Source organism: Sciurus carolinensis, chromosome 16 (assembly GCF_902686445.1).
Source record: "Sciurus carolinensis chromosome 16, mSciCar1.2, whole genome shotgun sequence".
Lineage (NCBI taxonomy): Eukaryota > Metazoa > Chordata > Mammalia > Rodentia > Sciuridae > Sciurus > Sciurus carolinensis.
Window position 1 is genome coordinate 11,673,134 of NC_062228.1, and position 21,119 is coordinate 11,694,252.

The 21,119-nt window shown below is 37.4% G+C and overlaps 2 protein-coding genes across 2 annotated transcripts in view; both read left to right on the forward strand.

Annotated features, from left to right (window-relative positions):
- The window catches only part of Glg1 (golgi glycoprotein 1), a 117,833-nt gene that overhangs the window by 9,711 nt on the left and 87,003 nt on the right, over nucleotides 1–21,119 (forward strand). The window lies entirely within an intron of this gene.
- On the forward strand, nucleotides 14,145–14,669 carry LOC124966534 (transcription initiation factor TFIID subunit 13-like). The gene is made up of 2 exons (XM_047527873.1): nucleotides 14,145–14,395; nucleotides 14,552–14,669. Exons 1-2 carry the CDS (start codon nucleotides 14,145–14,147, stop codon nucleotides 14,667–14,669), a joined length of 369 nt encoding a protein of 122 aa, XP_047383829.1.

Sequence of the window (21,119 nt, forward strand, 5' to 3'; positions counted from 1 at the left end):
AAAAAAATGTTTTGTGTTTAAAATTATAAACAAGATAAACAGTGAAGTGAAATGATACATGAGAAAAATTGACAGGAGAATGTAGCTATAAATTTGTTTTCATTTTATGAACTTATTTTTCCTTACCTTCCCTCTCTCTCTCTCTCTCTCTCTCTCTCTCTCTCACTCACTCTCGCTCTACCATTGAGCTACATCCCCAGCCCTTTTCATTTTTTATTTTGAGACAGGGTCTCACAAAATTGCCCGGGGTGGCTTGAATATGAGATCCTCTCCTGCCTCAGTCTCCTAAATTTCTGGGCTTACAGGCGTGTGCTGCCACGCCTGGCTCCTTTTTTTTTTTTTTTTTTTTCCTTGTGTTAGGGATTGATTCCAGGGCCCTGAGCATGCTAGGCAAGCTCTTACTACTAAGCTTATCCCAGCCCTATTTGTCTTCTTTTTAAAATTTTCCCATTTCTGTTGAATGCAAGAATATAAGTTCTAAATCAATTCAAATGCAAGTAGAAAGAAGAATGAAATCAAAATAAAATGAGTTCAGAGAATGCACTTATACCTAGGAAGGTTTCATTTGTAATTTAAGTTTCTGAACTAGAAAGTAAGGCCCAAGTGTAGCTCAGGGTTAGATCACTTGCCTGGCATGTGCAAGGCCCTGGGTTCAATCCCCAGCACCACAAAAAAACAAAACTAAAAAGTCAGCCTGCAGATTGCTTAGCAGAATTCCCAAAGTTCTTACATTGGCTAGAGCTTTGTAGTGTGCAAAACAACATTAAGTGGACAATTATTTTAAGGATGGAGAGAGGAGGTAATAGAAAGTTTTAATAATGAACAAGATCTGCCATATGTTAATTAGTGTAATCTATTGAGTATATGTCGTTATATATGAAGTGAACAGAAGATAAGGTCCTAAGGATATGGAGTTTATGATAAGAAGAAAAGCAGTGTCACAATGGGCTTTGGGGCTATAGCCCTGAATTCAAATTCTAGCCTTGGACAGATTAATCTTTTAAACCTTCAATTTTCTTATCTATAAATGGTCTTTCCTTTCCCTTTCCTCTTTGTTGCTACAGATTAAATTGTTCCAGAACAATTGTTTAGTTGTTCACTGACTTAGGAGAAAAGTGAAATGAACTATAATGTTCCACACATTTTTTATAATCCTTCCAAGGCTCCTGCAAGAAAACTTTGGAGTAAGGTCAAGAACATTTGTAGAGTCTACCAGATTTTTAAATATGTACATGTTGAAATTATAAATTCAAAGGGTAAATACTCTGAATAAAGAATTTCCATTCTGCCAAGTGTTCTTTAGTTCTTTTGGCCTAAAGGATGTCTACATTTGGAATATGCTGCCTATCCAGGGAAAACTCCATTCTCACATGTAAGAGGGAAAAAAGTGGTTCATTTTATTTAAAAAAAAAAAAAAAAGTTTTTGTCTTTTGAAGATGGTATTACTTAAAACAGATCCTCCCTCTGTAAAATGGAATGACTAAAAGCAGCTGTTTTATCAGCTGGGAAAGAGAGGACACTGATTGTTTTACCTATGTAAAATCAGATAAATATAAAAATTACTGATGTTTTCAGAGACAACTTTTCAGAGGGGAAGTAGTTATGTAAGGACTTTTGCTCTTTTATTACTAAGGTTGGAAGATTTCTCTGGCCTATGAAACAGCCTATAATATTAGAGAATAAATATTAACTTAGTCACACATGAAGGACACTGCAAAATATTTTTAATATATCAACCTTTTAGAGGTAATTAGGCAGCATAGTTTTGAAATAGTTGAAATTCTGTAATTTCACACTAAGACTGATGCGTTTATAACAACCTATTTATTTTGGGTAGAGATAAAAGCTTGTAGTATATCTGGCAGTCATCTTTTTTTTTTTTTTTTAATCATTATAAGAAATTTCAAGAATTTATCCTATTCTATATTTTGCTTTCAATTTGAAAGTATAGCTGAAATAGAGCCAGGTGTGGTGGTGCATGCCTATAATCCCTACTCAGGAGGATCACAAGTTAAGCCAACCTCAGCAATTTAGCAAGACCCTGTCTCAAAATTTAAAAAAAGTACTGGGGATGTGGCTCAATGATTAAGCGCCTCTGGGTTCAATCCCCAGTACCCCCCGAACCCCGCAAAAAAGTACACCTGGAATAGAAATTGGGACAGAAAAAATCAGAGGGAAGTTTTCCTTTTCTCTCTTTCCTTTTATGGTACTGGGGCTTAAAACCAGGGCTTTGCAGACAGAGCTACACCCCCAATTCTTTTTAACTTTTATCTTCTACTTTTTTTTTTCTTTTTTTCCGGTGGTGCTAGAGAATGAACCCAGGTCCAGGTTCTTGTGCATTTTAGGCAAGCACTCTACTGACTAAACTATATTCCCAGCCCACTTATGTTATCTTAAGTTGTCCAGGCTGACATCTAACTTGAAATCCTCTTGCTTTAGCCTTGCAAGTTGCTGGGATTACAGGTGTGTGCCACCATGCCTGGCAAGAAGTATTTTATTTATTTATTTATTTATTATGTTGGCATGGAGGATTGAACCCAGGTGTGCTTAGCCATCAAGCCACATCCCTAGACCTTTTTATATTTTATTTTGAGACAGGACTCTTCACTAAGTTGCTTAGGGCCTTGTTAAATTGTTGAGACTGGCCTTGAACTTGCCAGCCTCCTGCCTCAACTTCCTGAGTTACTGGATTACAGGTGTGTGCTGCCACACCTGGCAAGAATTACTAAAATTGTAAATAGGTGCTGGGGATGTAGCTTCATGGTAGACCACTTGCCTAAAATGGGCAAGGCCCTGGGTTTAATCCTCAGTACCAAAAAAGCAAAACAAAACAAATATGTTGTTCATGGATATATAAAAATGTATAATATGTACATGCATATGTGTGTGTACATATATATACATATGCCCTGTAGTCCTATTTCTAAAAATTTATTCAGATAAATTTGTATATAAGAAGTATGACCAATATGGAAGACATATTTTTTGTACTAGCAAAAAATTGGAAACAACACTCTTCAGTAAAGGAGTGATTAAATAGATTATAGTGCATCCATACAATGAATTGTATTGCTGTGTAAAAGAAGCTGTTTATGTCATGTGTGGAAAGATCTTCAAGACCTGTTATTAAGCGAGAAGGTAAAGTTATAACACAGTGTAACAGATCATCTTTTGTAATCAAGGAGGAAGATTAAGAAGAATAAAAATAGGAGCTCAGTGGTAGAGTGCTTATATACCATTTGCAAGGCCCTGGATTCAATCCCCAGTACCATCACCAAAAAAAGAAAAAAAAGCATTTACTTTTTTTGCGTGTTAGATTGTGCTGGAAGGATACAGAAGAAATCAGGCTAATGGAGAACGAGTGGGAAACTTTTCATTGTATTTTTGAAAATTTATTTTTGTACAGTATTTCATATATAAACATGTATGTACACGTTTTTATATATATTTAATTTTTTAAAAATTAAGATCTGTTTTCCATTGCCCAACCTTGAGGAAGCTACTTTTAGCATGAGAACTATACAGGTATAATTTTGTGTCAAAAGGGTCAATTTGTCTTATAACTGACTTTGAGCTAAACCCTTTTACCAACATACAGGGCCAAAGATTTCTGTTTAGTTTATTATCATTTGGGGCAAGACTAACTTCCATAACCCCAAAATATCAGTGACTTAACAGGAAAAGTTGTGGGAGATTGTGCGCCTCCTGGATTCCAGAGACCCAGGTTCCTCCCATTTTGCCATTCCATTCATTTCCTAGGACTTTGGAATCTTCTCCTTTCAAGCAGGAAAGGGAGTCAAGAAGCGCTGCTCCTTTTTTTTTTTTTTTTTTTTTCCTAAAGCCCTTATCATGCCTCCCCACCAGGTGAAATTCACATACTCTTCACCCGTTTAACCACTTGATCACTTGTTCTTAAAAACTGACACTTCATTAGTGAGAACTCTGGACTGAAGGGAGTGAACATAAAGTGTTAGCAGATAACTAACAAGCTCAATCAGTTTTCTTGGACAAGTTAGGTCAAGTTCATGTGTCACCCTTTGCTTTTGTCATATCAAGAAGTTTGTATCCTAGCATGCACTAGGCCCCCTCTGGGTTCAACTCCCAGCTGGGGGTTGAGGGTGCACTTGGTTAGAGCACTTGCCTAGCTTGCATTAAGCCCTGGGTTCAATCCCCAGAACTGCAAAAAACAAAAACAAAAAACAAAAAAACAAAAATCCCCAACATGTGGGAGAAAAAAAAATGCTAGGGATGTGATTCAGTGGTGGAGTACTTGTCTGAGATGTGCAAGGCCCTAGGCTTTGATCCCCAGTATGTCAAAAAGAAAAAAAATTCTTCCCTTTTTTTCTTTTTTTTTTGGGGGGGTGGATACTGGAGATTGAACTCAGGGGTGCTTAACCATTGAGCCATGTCCCCAGCCCTTTGATCTGCTAAGTTGTTTAGAGCCTCATTAAATTGCTGAGGCTGGCTTCTAAGTTGAAATCTTCCCGCCTCAACTTCCCAAATAGCGGGGATTACTGGTGTGCACCACTGTACCAAACTGGAAGAAAGAATTTTGGCTGTTTTGTTTTAAGATTTGGGACAGTGTATTAGGAAGTATTTAAAAATTGATTTTAGATCATTTAAAAGAACTATTCTTATGTTAAGGTAAAACTTAACTATAGGGACTTTACTTATTATTATTATTTTTTTGGTACCTGGAGTGCTTTAACCCCTGAGCCATACCCCCAACCCTTTTTTATTTTTTAATTTTTGAGCCAGGGTCTCTCTAAGTTGCTTAGGACCTAAGTTGCTGAGGTGGCTTTGAACTTGGCGAACTTTCTGCCTCAGCCTCCCGAGTTGCCACCAGGCCCAGCTATAACTACAAAGACTTTTTGCTGTGACGTGCCTTTGCCGTTTGACTTGGTTTCTGGGCCTTGACCATATATTTGCTTTAAACTTTTATCCAGGATGATTTTTCAGTACCATTAAGACAGGTTCCATGTTCATTTCACTGTGTCATTCTTAAACCCTTTCTCTATAGATTTAATTTTGGGCAGATTGTCTAATGCTTCTGAATTTAATGTAACACTAGAGATAAAAAGAACATTTAGAGTCCTTATTAATTCTTTTTTTTTTTTCCTTTGGTACTGGTGATTAAATATAGGGGCACTCTACTTTACCTCTGAACTATGTTCCTAGGCCTTTTTTCACTTTTTATTTTGAGACATAGTCTAAGTTGCTGAGGCTGGTCTTAAACTTGGATTTTCCTACATCAGCCTCCCAAGTCACTGGAATTACAAGCATGCACCACCGCACTGGGCCTTCTGTTACTTTTTTGAGGCAAGGTCTCTCATTTGCCTAGGCCTGTCAGTGATCTTCCTGTTTCAGCCTCTGGAGTGAGCACTTGCCACCACATCTAGCTCAGTTGGCCTTTCTAGTTTAGATATACTTTCTTTTCTTTTCTTTTCTTTCTTTTTTTTTTTTTGGTACCAGAGATTGAACCCAGGACACTTAACCACTGAGCCACATCCCCAGCCCTTTTTATTTTTTTATTTTGAGACAGGGTCTCACCAAATTGCTTAGGGCCTTGTTGAGTTGCTGAGGTTGACTTTGAGCTTGTGATCCTCCTGCCTCAGCCTCCCAGGTCACTGGGATTACAGGTATGCACCACCACCCCTGACTTGCTGAGATTATTGTTCTTGGCAAGTCAAATCTTTTAGCAAAAAGTCTGTTAGCTTAGATTTATTTTTTGAGGAAAGTAGGATGCCTCTAAAGACTTTGATTAGGAAAATGTCATAAAATAAATTACTCTGCAAATATGTATTGAATAAAACCTGAAGTTGTTAATCGAGTGAGCCACTGATGAAACCTGAAAGTGTAAAGACCAGGTTGTAAAGACTGGGGCTGCAGCAGACTAGAAGCAGTGCAGATGCAGACGGGACTGATTGGAAATCATTTTTAGAAATAGTTTAGAGTGCTTTTGCTCATTGGTTTGAAGGATTTTGGATAAATATTATTTGCTCTCTCCCAGAAACAATGGTGCTATGAAGGTGGTGATTATCATACCCATCACCCCTGCTCCCAAAAGCCTTGGGAGCATGCCAGCTAGTGGAGGTGGTGACCATTAAAGAATCGAAAAATAAGTTGAAAATTATAGTGGGGATAGGTGCCAAGAAAGATAGGTATGTGGACATTTGGATAATGGGAGAGCCAGGAAGTGTTTTCCTGAGAAAATGATGCTTGAGTCGAAGGAACAGTAGAATTTCACCAAGTGAAGAAAAACGAAGTCAAAGCTTAACTGTTAGTCTACTTCCAGAAATATATAATTCTTAGCTTGTGTTGAGTTTTAAATGACAGCCAGGCATTTCAAACAATTTCCAGTAAGAGGATATAAATTTGGAATCAAATCTTGAACTGAATCTAAATTTTACAGTCATTCATTTTAAAGGGCTATAGTTGGAGTTACGTAAATGGTCAATCCCTCCTAAGTAATGTATAAATACAAAGTATGATTCCAAAGACTGAGCCCTGGGGAATGCTCACAATTAAGGGTTGGAAAGAGCCTTGTTGAGGGAATTGCAGGGAACGGAAGGAGTGGTTGAGAGTTAAAAGAAGATTTACAAGAGTTCCGTTGTGGAAGCCAAGGAAAGGGAATTTTTTTGTTGTGCAAGTCAAAGAGGGAAATTTAAAAGTAGGTATGAATAGTAATACTAGAATAAACAGAATGGCACAGTTAAGGTTAATGACTAAGAATAGAGCATGTCTTTGGAAAAACAGTTCTTTTAGAACCCAGATATTGACCGTTTGAGACGGTATTAGCCTATTTGAGAAGTTTTGAGAACTGTGAAAAGAAGGTGAGAAGAGAATATCCAAAAAAAGAGAACTTGTGCTTAACTAAGGATCTTTCAAGATTAAGCACATTGGGGATGGGACTTAACTCAGTGGTATAATGCATGTTTAGCATGTTTCAATCCCCATTACCAAAAACAAAACAAATAAGATTAAGAAAATCTATTTTAGTTTAAAGGCTAAGAGAAAGGAACCAGTAGAGGGTAAGAGACTGGCAATGCTACTGAAAAAGAGGGTAAATATAAATGTTCATCAAGAAGAGGAGGAGGAAGGGTTCACATCAGCTTTATGTCAGAAAATATGATTTATAATTTTTTTTAAAAAGAATTTAAAGGCTGTAGTTGCCTGGCCACACACATATATTGGGCATTGAACCTAGTGAGAGCTGAGCTCCTTCATAGCCCTTTTTATTTCAAGAGACAGATGCTTGCTGAGTTGCCCAGGCTGGCTTCAAACTTGGTGATCCTACTTCAGCCTCCCAAGTCACTGGGATTACAGGTGTGCACCGCCGTGCCTGGCACCTTTTTAATTATGTCTTGAGACAGGGTCTCCCTGAAATGCTGAGGTTGGCTTTGAACTCTGTCTCCTGAGTCAGTGGAATTTCAGACTTGTGTCACGCCACCCAACTTATTTTCTGAAAACAGGGTATTGCTAATGTTGACCATGTTGGTCTTTGCACTTGAAATCCTGCTGCCTCAGCCTCCCTAAATAGATGGGTGCATGCCACTGTGCCTGTATTTTACATTTATTTTTAAGATGATTTGTGATTCTCAAGAACTTCCTATGAAGAACTGTTGCTTTCCTCCTCCCCAGTCTTTGAATCACCCATTTTCTTTGTAGGTAAGAAGGGCCTCGCTGGAATAGGTTATTGTCCCTTTTAAGCACAATATTTTAAATTTGGTTCTTTGATTTATCATCTTTCATACCTGATAAACAACCTGGTGTATTATTGATTCTCAGCTTTCTTAGGGCAACCTTGAACTTTCTGGTCAAGGACCCCAGCCTATTTATATAGAGTATTAAGAGCTGGCTCTTAAATGCAGAACTTCATGGACACATTTACCTGTTTTTATCTAGTTAAAGGTTTCAGCATTACTTTGTAAAATCATGGCCTCTTGGAGAAGAACATTTTTCAAAGGTTATTTCCTTAAATCTTATTTTAACAGAATGACTCAAGGTCTATGGAAATTGAATTTTGGGTTTGTTTGTTTTAACAGTACTTGGGTTTGAATCAGAGGCTTATGCGTGGTAGACAGGCACATTATCACTGAACTATATCCCTACCACCTTTTTTTTGGTGGAGGGGGAGTACTGGGGGTTGAATTCAGGGGCACTTGACCACTGAGCCACATCCCTAGCCTTATTTTGTATTTTAATTTTATTTTGAGACAGGGTTTCACTCAGTTGTTCAGGCTAGCCTCAAACTTGTGATCCTCTTGCCTCAGCCTGCTGAATCACTAAGATTACAGGGTGCACCACTGTGCCTGTCTGTATTTTGGGGTATTAAACACAAAACAAAACCAGTATCTCTAAACCAGACTTATTTGTGTGTACTGAAGCACAGCAGAGTAGAATGGGAATGTGTCCTCAGAAAATACTCCTATATTCGTACCAATACCATATGTCTTGGTGGGCAAGTGGATTTACTTTCTTCCCCTCCTTTTTTACTCAAGTAATGCGTGTATCTAGTTTTTAAGTCAGAGGGTTGCCAGATTTATAGGAAAAACTGTAAGCTCACTTAGTTCTCCCCACTTTCATTTCTTTTAGTTTTTCGTTCTTGTATGTATTTGGTTTTGAATCGAAGGCTTAAGGCACTGTCTTGATTTTTTTGGACATTACCTATTTCTTTTTTGTTTTGGTACTGGGGATTGAAACCAGGGCCTTTTGAATGTGCTATGCCATTGAGTTATGCCCCCAACCTATCTACTGATTTCTTATATTTTACATTTAGTCCTCATTAAACACACTCAATAGTATCTTGAACTTCATAGAACAAGAAATCTTACAAAGCTAAAAAATAAAATGGACTGTGCTGCATTACATTGTTCAGACAAGTCAGTGGCTGTAGACTGTGGCATTGATTGGCTGAGTTCTACAGAAAGCTTTTACCTACTTTAATGAGATCAGTTTTGGTCTATTGTCTTAGTCTCATTCATCAATTATGAGTCATCAACATGCTCAACATGCTCACACAGTGAACAGGTTTTCTTTGTTATTTTTTTGTTTGTTTGTTTGTTTGTTTTCTTTAAAGATATCAAATTCACTCTTAGGTCTTAGTTAAAAAATAAAAGCACACCAAAAAATGCCCTTAAACAATCCAGAGTTTTGCATCATTCATTTTTTTTTAATAGAATGAGGAGCAAATATGTCATTGCTGTTTCATTGTTTTAGTATGAAGTCAAAATACTTAAAGCAAAGCATGTATTTACTCTTCCTCTTTTATAATTTTCATTTTTATATTTGGGATTCTTATTACAAATTACAGTCCTTTAACCTTGTTTTATTTTTCTGGACTCCATAATCAGGACCTGTTTTAAATTTGTAGAGTTGTTTCTAGAATCTACCTCTTGACAATTTCCTATGGAATCAATTTATCCAAATAGATTTAACTAAGAACTTGTGAGAGTCTGGTATTTAACTTTGAAAAAGTTTTCTGCCTCAGAACAGCTAAGGGTATGTGTCTGGGCACCGTGACAGAGATTCCTCTAAATTAATGTTAGCTTTTTGGTTTCTTTCAATAAGTCCTGAAAACTCCATTTATGTTAGGTTCAGCAATACTTTTATTTTCCTCTTTATAAGCTTGTACTTATTAGGGCAGTATTAGTATAAAAGCTCTTGCCTGAGCCGTAGTTTTTCACTAGACAGATGAATTTCTCTTCTTTGATAGCCTGGATAGACTGCTTTTGGCAAAGCTGAATAGTATGATCCTTTAGGGGTATGTGTGTGTGTGTTTATGTTGAAGTATAGATTTGGGGTGGGGTATTATGTATAAAGTATGATAGAGGGTCAGGTGCAGTGGTGCACACTGTAATCCCAGCAACTCAATAGGCTGAGGCAGGAGGATCACAAGTTCAAGACCAGCCTCAGCAATTTAGCAAGACACTCTCTTAAAATAAAATTAAAAGGAGAACTGGGGATGTAGCTCAATGGTAAAGTGCCCCTGGGTTCAATCCCCAGTACCAAAAATAAATACATAAATAAAGTATGATAGAGGTCATTAGAAAAACATGATTTGATCTCAGTAAGATCGCTCTCTTTTTTTTTTTTTAAGACAGTACAGGGGATTGAACCCAGGGGCACTTTATCACTGAGCTACATCCCCAGCCCTTTTTATTTTGAGATAGGGTCTGCTAAATTGTCAGAGCTTATTCATAATTCATCACATCAATAGACTTAAAGCTAAGAAGCTTATGATTATTTCAATAGATGCTGAAAAAGCATTTGATAAGATACAGTACCCTTTCATGCTCAAAACAGTAGAAAAAATAGGAGTAGTAGGAACATACCTCAACATCGTAAAGGCTATCTATGCTAAGCCCACGGCCAACACCATTCTTAATGGAGAAAACCTGAAAATACTCCCTCTAAAAACTGGAACAAGATAGGGATACCCTCTTTCACCACTTTTATTCAACATCATCCTTGAAATACTAGCCAGAGCAATTAGATAGACCAAAGAAATTAAAGGTGCAGGAATAGGAAAATAACTCAAGCTGCCACTTTTTGCTGGTGACATGATTTTATATTTAGAAAATCCAAAAATTTCTACCAGAAAACTGCTAGAATTAGCAAATAAATTCAGCAAAGTAGCAAGATATAAAACCAGTATGCATAAATCTAATGCATTTCTATTCAAAAGTGATGAATCCTCTGAAAGAGAAATTAGGAAAACCACTCCATTCACAATAGCCTAAAAAAAAAAAACAAAAAAAACAAAAATAACTTGGGAATTAATCTAACAAAAGAGGTGAAAGAGCTCTACAATGAAAACTACAGAACATTAAAGAAAGAAATTAATGAAAACCTTAAAAGATGGAAAGATCTCCCATGTTCTTGGATAGGCAGGTTAATATTGTCAAAATGGCCATACTACCAAAGGTGCTATACAGATTCAGTGCAATTCCAATTAAAATCCTGGTGATGTTCCTCATAGAAATAGAGAAAGCAATCATGAAATTCATCTGGAAGAATAAGAGACCTCGACTAGCCAAAGCAATCCTGAGCAGGAAGAGTGATCTTAAACTATACTACAGAGCAATAGTAACAAAAACGGCATGGTATTGGCACCAAAATAGACAGGCAGACCAATGGTACAGAATAGAAGACAAAGGGACTGGGGAAATAGCTCAGTTGGTAGAGTGCTTGCCTCGCAAGTACACGGCCCTGGGTTCAATCCCAGCACCGCAATAAACAAAACAATACAAAACAAAACAAAACAAAAACAGAATAGAAGACACAGAGACAAACCCACATAAATACAGTTACCTCATACTAGACAAAGGTGCCAAAAACATACAATGGAGAAAAGCTAGCCTGTTCAACAAATGGTGCTGGAAAAACTGGAAATCCATATGCAGAAAAATGAAATTATACCTCTGTCTCTCATCCTGTACAAAACTCAACTCAAAATGGATCAAGGACCTAGTAATTAGACCAGAGACCCTGCAACAAATAGAAGAAAAAGTAGGCCCAAATCATCATGTTGGCTTAGGACCAGACTTTCTTAACAAGACTTCTAAAGCACAAGAAATGAAAGCAAGAATCAATAAATGGGATGGATTCAAACTAAAAAGCTTTTTCTCAGCAAAGGATATAATCAATAATTTGAAAAGAGAGCCTACAGTGTAGGAGAAAATTTTTCCCACACAAACTTCAGGCAGAGCACTAATCTTCAAAATTTATAAAGAACTTACAAAACTTTACACCAAAAATATAAAGAATCCTATCAATAAACGGGCTAAGGAACTGGGCAGACACTTTACAGAAGATATACAGGCGATTAACAAATATATGAAAAAGTGTTCAACATCTAGTAATTAGAGAAATGCAAATTAAAACCACCCTAAGATTTCATCTTACTCCAATTAGAATGGACTTTATCAAGAGCACAAGCAGTAATAGGTGTTGGCATGGATGTGCGGAAATAGGTACACTTGTACATTGTCAGTAGAGTTGGAAAGCAGTATGGAGATTCCTCAGAAAACTTGGCATGGACCCACCTTTTGACCGAGTTATCCCACTCCTCAGATTATACCCAAAGGATTTAAAATCAGCATACTAAAGTAACACAGCCACATCAACGTTTACAGCAGCTCAATTCGCAATAGCTAGATTGTGGAACCAACCTAGATGCCCTTCAGTAGATGAATGGATAAAGAAACTGTGGAAGAGGTGAAAGACCTCTACAATGAGAACTACAGAACACTAAAGAAAGAAATTAAAGAAAACCTTAGAAGATGGAAAGATCTCCCATGTTCTTGGATAGGAAGAATTAATATTGTCAAAATGGCTATACTACCAAAAGTGCTATACAGATTCAGTGCAATTCCAATTAAAATCCCAATGATGTACCTTACAGAAATAGAGCAAGCAATTATGAAATTCATCTGGAAGAATAAAAAACCCAGAATAGCTAAAGCAATCCTTGGCAGAAAGAGTGAAGCAGGGGGTATCGCAATACCAGATCTTCAACTCTACTACAAAGCAATAGTAACAAAAACGGCATGGTATTGGTACCAAAATAGAAAGGTGGATCAATGGTACAGAATAGAGGACACGGACACAAACCCAAATAAATACAATTTTCTCATACTAGACAAAGGGGCCAAAAATATGCAATGGAGAAAAGATAGCCTCTTCAACAAATGGTGCTGGGAGAATTAGAAATCCATATGCAACAGAATGAAACTAAACCCATCTCTCACCATGCACGAAACTAAACTCAAAATGGATTAAGGACCTCGGAATCAGACCAGAGACCTTGCATCTTATAGAAGAAAAAGCAGGTCCAGAGCTTCAACATGTTGGCTTAGGACCAGAGTTCCTCAACAGGACTCCCATAGCACAAGAAATAAAAGCAAGAATCAATAACTGGGATAGATTCAAACTAAAAAGCTTTCTCTCAGCAAAGGAAACTATCAGCAATGTGAAGAAAGAGCCTACAGAGTGGGAGAAAATCTTTGCCAATCATACTTCAGATAGAGCACTAATCTCCAGAATCTATAAAGAACTCAAAAAACTCTACACCAAGAATGCAAATGATCCAATCGACAAATGGGCTAAGGAAATGAAGAGACACTTCACAGAAGAAGATCTCCAAGCAATCAACAAACATATGGAAAAATGTTCAACATCTCTAATAATAAGAGAAATGCAAATCAGAACCACCCTAAGATTCCATCTCACCCCAATTAGAATGGCGATTATCAAGAATACAAGCAACAACAGGTGTTGGCGAGGATGTGGGGAGAAAGGTACACTCATACATTGCTGCACTAATTTGCAGCCACTCTGGAAAGCAGTGTGGAGACTCCTTAGAAAACTTAGAATGGAACCACCTTTTGACCCAGCTATCCCACTCCTTGGCCTATACCCAAAGGACTTAAAATCAGCATACTACAGAGATACAGCCACATCAGTGTTCATAGCTGCTCAGTTCACAATAGCCAGATTGTGGAACCAACCTAGATGCCCTTCAATGGATGAATGGATAAACAGTGGTATATATATACAATGGAATATTACTCAGCCATAAAGAATGATAAAATTATGGCATTTGTAGGCAAATGGATGAAATTGGAGAATATCATGCTAAGTGAGATAAGCCAATCTGAAAAAACCAAAGGACAAATGATATCGCTAATAAGTGGATGATGACACGTAATGGAGGGTGGGAGGGGTTAGTGTTAGAGTTAGAGTTAGGGTTAGGGAGGGGGGCAAGAATGGAGGAAGGAAGGACTGTATAGAGGGAAAAGAGGAGTGGGAGGGGTGGGGGGGGAGGGAAAAATAGCAAAATGAATCAAACAACATTGCCCTATGTAAATTTATGATTACACAAATGGTATGCCATGTACAAACAGAGAAACAACATGTATCCCATTTGTTTACAATAAAAAAAAAAAGAAAGAAACTGTGGTATATATATATATATATAATGGAATATTATTCAGCCATAAAGAAAAGAATAAAATTATGGCATTAGCAGGTAAATGGATGGAAGTGGAGAATATCATGCTAAGTGAAATAAGTCAATCCCGAAATAGTAAAACCAGCTAGGAGCTAGGTGTCGAGGCACCATATGCTGGCGGGCTAGTGGGATGGCAGATGAGGAAGAAGACCTGACCTTTGAAAAGGAAAATGAAGAAATTGGAGGAGTCGCAGAAGGAGGGCAGGGTAAAAGAAAGAGAGTTTTTCCTAAAGAATTACGATGTATGATGTATGGATTTGGGGATGACCAGAACCCTTACACTGAATCAGTGTATATTCGTAGAGACCTTGTCATAGAGTTCATCACTGAAATGACTCACAAGGCAATGCCAACTGGAAGACAATGTCAAGTACAAGTTGAAGACACTGTCTTCTTTTATTTTTTTTTATTTTTTTATTTTTTAGATGTTGATAGACTTTTATTTTATTCATTTATTTATATGTGGTGCTGAGGCTTAAACCCAGTGCCTCACACATGCTAGGCAAGCGCTCTACCACTGAGCCACAACCCCAGCCCAGATACTGTCTTCTTGATTCGAAAGGACCCAAGGATCTTTGCTAGGGTTAAAGACTTGCTTACTATGAACGAAGAGCTTGCTAGAAAAACATTTGATGAAGCAAATTATGGGTCTTGATACTTTTTGTACTTTATGAAATTTTATTATCTTCTGTGGAAATCATATATAATAATTGTGTGTTTTCTACAGTAATATTCTAATATCTAGGCATGTAAATGAAAGATGGAGAAACAAAGTTTTCAGCCTTTATTTTCATGGCTTTGATTTTCGATCAATACTTGAACCTTTAATTGCCTGCCTTTACTTGACCATACTTCAATTACTTATTGGGTTTTAATGACTACACGTACATTAAAGTATCTTGAAAATTATGCAGTTCCTTCTGACTTTTGACTATCTAAAGGATGAAGTAGTATTTATGTATTAGGTATATTTGTACCATTATAAGCAATACGATAGCTGTTTAATATGTGAAATCTAAATGTCATTTTGACTATGACAACTGAGACACATGCCTTACATATTCTGAAGTTTTTAGACAACTGTGATCTGAGAGGTTAGTAAAGATAGTTGAACTGGTTTATGTTTCTTTTAAGGAGATAATATTTGAAACTACAAGTTTTTCTAAGAATGTTTTTGTGTCTTAAATGATAATTCATTTTAATATTCTTTTCTAAAGAGTGTTTTTTTAATTTATTTTTTTAGAAACTTAAAGTTTCATGTTGATGCTTCCATGTTGACAGGACTTTTTGATTTAAAACCTTTTGGGACTTATATTACTTTTTAAGTTTTAAAACTCATTTTTCCTGGTCATCTGCTTTCAGAAGCAGGAATAGCAATATTTAATGAGTTAATGGCAGGATAAGCATTTGGGGTAGCGTTTTATTAACATATTTGTAAGTACTCGTGGAAATGTGTAGTTGACTAAAACCATATGTAGCTACAGAAGACACTTTTGTAGTTCAGAATATTCAGGTTTTGTGTGTAGTTAGCTTATTGCATTAAATTATTGACCTTAGCTTAAAATAAGGATTAAAATTGCATTTAAAGAGATCACTGAATATTATTGTTTGTGAAACTGAACTTTTTTTTTTTATATATTTTTTTAGATGTTGATAGATCTTTATTTTATTCTTTTATTTATATGTGGTGCTGAGAATTGAACCCAATGCCTCACACATGCTAGGCAAGCGCTCTACCACTGAGCCACAACTCCAGCCCCAAAACTGAACTTTTTGATTACACTTATAAACTGTATCTTTAAATCAGTACCTGGGAAAATTTTACTTCCTTAACTTATTTATACAAGGAATAAAGTATGAAAAATTAAACAGGAAAAAAAGCTAATCCCAAAAAACCAACATGCCACATGTTTTCTCTGATAAGTGGATGATGATACACAGTGGTGGGGTGGTTAAAAAGAATGGTGAAACTTTGGATTACATAGAGGGAAATGAGAGGGTGGAAGGGCAGGAGTATGAAAGATAGTGGAATGAGACAGACATCATTACCCTATGTACGTGTATGATACACAAATGGTGTGAATCTACATCATGCACAACCATAGAAACGAAAAGTTTTACCCCATTTGTGTACAATGAATCAAAATGTAGTCTGTAAAAAAAGAAAAAAGATGCCAAAATCAAATAATAATGTAAATGAAAAAATAGATAAATAGTCAGAGCCAACCTTGAACTTGGAATGCTCCTCCTTCAGCCTCCCAAGTTGTTGGTTGGTATTACAGGCCTAGCCCACTGTACCCAGTTCTCAGTGTCTGTATTTTAAAATGAGAATTAGTTAGAATTCACATGTAGGGTAAATGGTTTTCTAAGAAGTAAAATAAAATATTTCGGCTGGGCGTGGTCATGTAAGCCTGTAATCCCAACAGCTCTGGAAGCTGAGGCAGGAGGATCAGGAGTTCAAAACCAGCTTTGGCAAAAGGGAGGCGCTAAGCAACTCAGTAAGAACCTGTCTCTAAATAAATACAAATCAGGCTGTGGTTGTGGCTCAGTGGTCGAGTACCCCTGAGTTCAATCCCCAGGACCCCCGACACACATCAAAAAATTAAAATATTTCTTCAGCTACTCAATTCAGGATCTTATTTATGAGTAAAGAGAGCCTAGTCAAAGATTATATTTCAAATGAAAAGAGTAATTTTTTTTCTTCAGTCAGCTTTATTGTTTTTTGGCCTTGTGGTTCATATTAAAGCATTTTTGTTATTATTATTATTCTGAGGGATGAACTCTTGGGGGGGCTCTATCTCTGAGCTACATCCCCAACCCTTTTTATTTTGTGGTAATTTTATTGAGTTGCTGAGGCTGACCTTGAACTTGGAATTCTCTCTGGCCTTCCAGTGTTAAAGCATTATTAATTTTTTTTTAATCTTGAATAGATTTGTTATCTAATTTCCATAGTGACCCTATTTTGTGAAACACACTTTTATGCTCATTTTTGTCTTAGACTAGAGGTTGGCAAACTACAATTTGTGGGCCAAATTCGGCCCACAATGTCTTTTTTTGTGGTTTTGGAGGCAAGTGTGTTTTTTTACAGTTTTAAAGGATTGTTAAAAGAAGTTGCCACAGAGATCCCAGAGATTATATGTGGTCAGCAAAGCCTAAAATAATTACTGTTTACCCTTTTACCAAAACAATTTACTGATTCTTGTCTTAGACTATCATATAATGTACATGCAGAGTCTTTTTAAGTGGGCTAATCCATCTAAATTTGTGTTGCCTTCAGTTAAGGAAATATTTTATTATATTCTCTTTACATATTTTACATTTTTGTAGGAATTCACTGGATTCGTCAGTTTTTTTAGTTGGTGTGAACTTTTAACTAAAACCAAGTGTGCATGTCAAGTGTGGTGGTACACACCTGTAATCCCAGCAACTCTGGAGGCTGAGGCAGGAGGATTACAAATTCAAAGCCAGTACTAGCAACTTAACAAGGCCTTAAGTAACTTAGTGAGACCCTGTTTCAAAATAAAATATAAAAAAGACTGGGATGTGGCTCGGTGATTAAGCAAGCACCCCTGGGTTCAATCTCCAGTACCAAAATCAAAACCAAAACACACACACACACAAAATGTGTATACATGACATCACAGACTTTAATTAAAATATTCTGGATTTTCAAACGTGTATGTGTGCGTGTGCACATTTGCATGCATGTGTATGCACTTGCTCTCACTCTTGTGCTTCTGTTTTCTCAATACATTTCTTGTATGTCTTCTTGGTGCGACTTTACTGTGGTATTAATAAAATTTGAATATTGTCCTTTCTCTATAGAGTCAACATTTTCTCATTGATCTTTGTCTATAGCATTGGGAGAGAGTTACATCTTAGAAGCTATAATTTGATGTTAAAAGTGGGTCATGTAGTTGGGTTGGCTGAAAGTTTTTTTTTTTTTTTTTCCTTAGTTGTAGATGGACTCAATACCTTTGTTTTATTTATTTATTTTTATGTGGTGCTAAGGATCGAACCCTCTGCCTCATGTGTGCTAGGCAAGCACTCTACCACTGAGCCACAACCCCAACCCCTTGGTTTTGTTTTTTAATACTGGGTCCCCTGTATTGCCCAGGTTGGCCTTGAACTTCTGGGCTCAAGTGATCGTCCTATCTTAGTCTTTTGAGTAGTTGGGACTACAGGCATTTCCTTCTGCATTCAGCTTGGTCGAGGTTTTTTTTTTTTTTTTTTTTTGGTGGGGTCGGGTACCGGGGATTGAACTCAGGGGCACTCAACCACTGAGCCACATCCCCAGCCCTATTTTGTATTTTATTTAGAGACAGGTTCTCACTGAGTTGCATAGTACCTTGCTTTTGCTGAGGCTGGTTTTGAACTCCTGATCGTCCTGCCTCAGCCTCCTGAGCTGCTAGGATTATAAGTGTGTGCCACCACCCAGCTTGGTTGAGTTTTAGTACTGGTAAATGGCTTGCAATAAAAATTCACTGGTTGGACTAGGAATGTAGCTCAGTGACAGAGTGCTTGCCTAGTATGTGCAAGGCCCTGGGTTGGGTCCCTGGCACTGGGAAGAATATCCCCTCATTGCTTGATTATAATGCTTTGTCATTTATCATATTTTATTGATTCTTAAACATTTTTTGTCTTTTACCTTAATAGCTTTGAAATCAATGCACTTAAATTTCAAGATACAATTATAATGGTCAGAGGCTCTTTTCCCCTACTAGTACCTAAATAATGGAGCATCTTAAATTCAGTAAAAATGGTTCATTTATTCTGTTCATTTGTATTACCTGATATTAGGTACATTGTTTTCATAGTGTTATGTTGATTTCATCTCTTCTTATTTTGATTTTTATAGCCAAAATTCATTATTTTGGAATTCTTTCATCATTTTAGAATGATGTTTGCTTTGGGTGTTATTTTAATCCTGAGATTTGCATATTGAGAGTGATGATAAGCACCCTCCTCCCTATCTAGCACAGCATTTTAGGAAAGTGAACAATTAACATATAGAGTGTTTTGTGTAGCACAATAACAGATGGCCCACAGCCTGGTCTTTCATATTAGTTACTATTTTACTGAATATACTGTAGAAGAACATAAACAAGTAAACTGTTCAACCTTAATTTAACTGAGATTTTCCTGGCTGCTTGCAGTCGTGTACACCTGTGAATTTACATAGTAATATCATGTTGATGATAAATAATTAGAAATCACATGGTAATTGTGTTTTAGACCTTTACTGTCTCCAAAGCCACAACACTTTGTACTACATACACCAAGGTTTTCTTTTCCCCCTTTAAGTTTATTTCAGTGGAGAATCAAAAGTCAGTAACTCAAAAGGGGGGAAGACAAATGAAAGGAGAAGGGAAGGGGAGGATTAATGCTGACTTTAAATATATGGCCATGTTTTTAAGTCAGTGGTTCTAAAATTTCCTCTGCACCTAAGGTGATTTAAAACTGACTTCAAACTTGCCATTCTCCTGCCTCAACCTCCCAGATTACTGGGATTACAGGTATGTACCACTCTACCTGGCAAGATAGTATTTGTTTTGTTTTGTTTTGTTTTTGGTAGTACAGAACTGAACACAGTACCTCCTGCATTCTAGGCAAGCACTCTACTACTGAGCTACCTCCCCAGCAGTCATCTGTTTCTAAGGATAAAGAAAAAAACTGTTTACTCTCAATACAGTCACTGAACACTTCTGACACCAGATGTGCGTGGGCTTTTCCCACCCACACCAGTTCTGCACATGATTCTTCAGTGGACACCAGCTGGGTATCCTCTAATCTAGTTGAATTCTGATAATATACCTAGAGATAGTTATGTTGTGGGAATCAGGCAAGAAGCAGCAAATGGCACTTGAGTGGGAGAAACCAAACTTTATTTTACACCAGTGGGCCCAGAGGAGATTAGCACTCTAAATTCTGAGTGCCCCTTGCCAGTTTTTCACATTTATAGGCTACCTAGTGTCATAAATTTTCTAGTCTAAAATGATACATAGGTGTGCACAAGGTTAAAACAAAACAAAACATATGATTGTGTGTAAGGGTTTTCATGCTGGAAGCATGTTTACAGAAGCAGACTATGACAAGGGAGATTGGCTCCTCTTACAAGGCCTTCCCTAAATCTCTAGCCTTGGACCCAGAGCCTTCATAGGCGCCTTTACACTTCAAAGGAAAATAGTTAGAGCCTAGGGAAAGTGCTTTACAATCCAAAAGGAAGGAGTGAATGGTGCTAATCAGATTACTTGAAAACCAGTTGGCAGGAAAGGGGAGGGGAGCTGTCTCCCTTTCCCAGGTACTAATTTATTTTTTTGGGTGCTGGGGATCGAACCCAGGGCCTCGTGCTTACAAAGCAAGCACTCTACCGACTGAGCTATCTCCCCAGCCCCCCTTAGTTTACTTTATATCCAGGCCTGGGTCAGTTGCCCACTACAGTTAGATCCCACAGGTTGAGGGCTCAGTTCCACAGGACTGCCCTCTTATTCAGATGCCAGTTGCAAGCACAGATTTTGACCTGTGCTTCTGATCACCTGACTGAAATTAGGACTCCCACAATCTCTTCCTTTGGTTTGACTGATTTACTAGATAGCTTACAGAATTTAGAAAACATTTAGCCCCACTTATAAAGGATATTACAAAGAATTTAGATGTAGTATTATATGCCTGTAATTCTAAAGACTCGTGAGGCTGAGGCAGGAAGATTGTTCAAGGCCAGCCTTAGCAACTTGGTGAAATCCTATCTCAAAATAAAAAGGACTGGTGATGTAACTCAGTTGTAAAGCTCCCCTGGAATCAATCCCCAGTACCAAAATATAAAATAAGAAAAAAGCCAGGCATGGTGATACATGCCAGTGTCCCAGCAGCTCAGGAGGCTGAGGCAGGAGGATGGTGAGTTCAAAGCCAGTCTTAGCAACTTAGTGAGGCCCTAAACAATTTAGCGAGACCTTGTCTCAAAATAAAACACAAAATAGGGCTGGGGATGTGGCTCAGAGGTTAAGCACCCCTGGGTTCAATTTGTGGTACAAGAAGGAAGGAAGGAAAGGAGGGAGGGAGGGAAGGAAGAGAATATAGCTAAACAACCAGCCATGTGGAAGAAGTG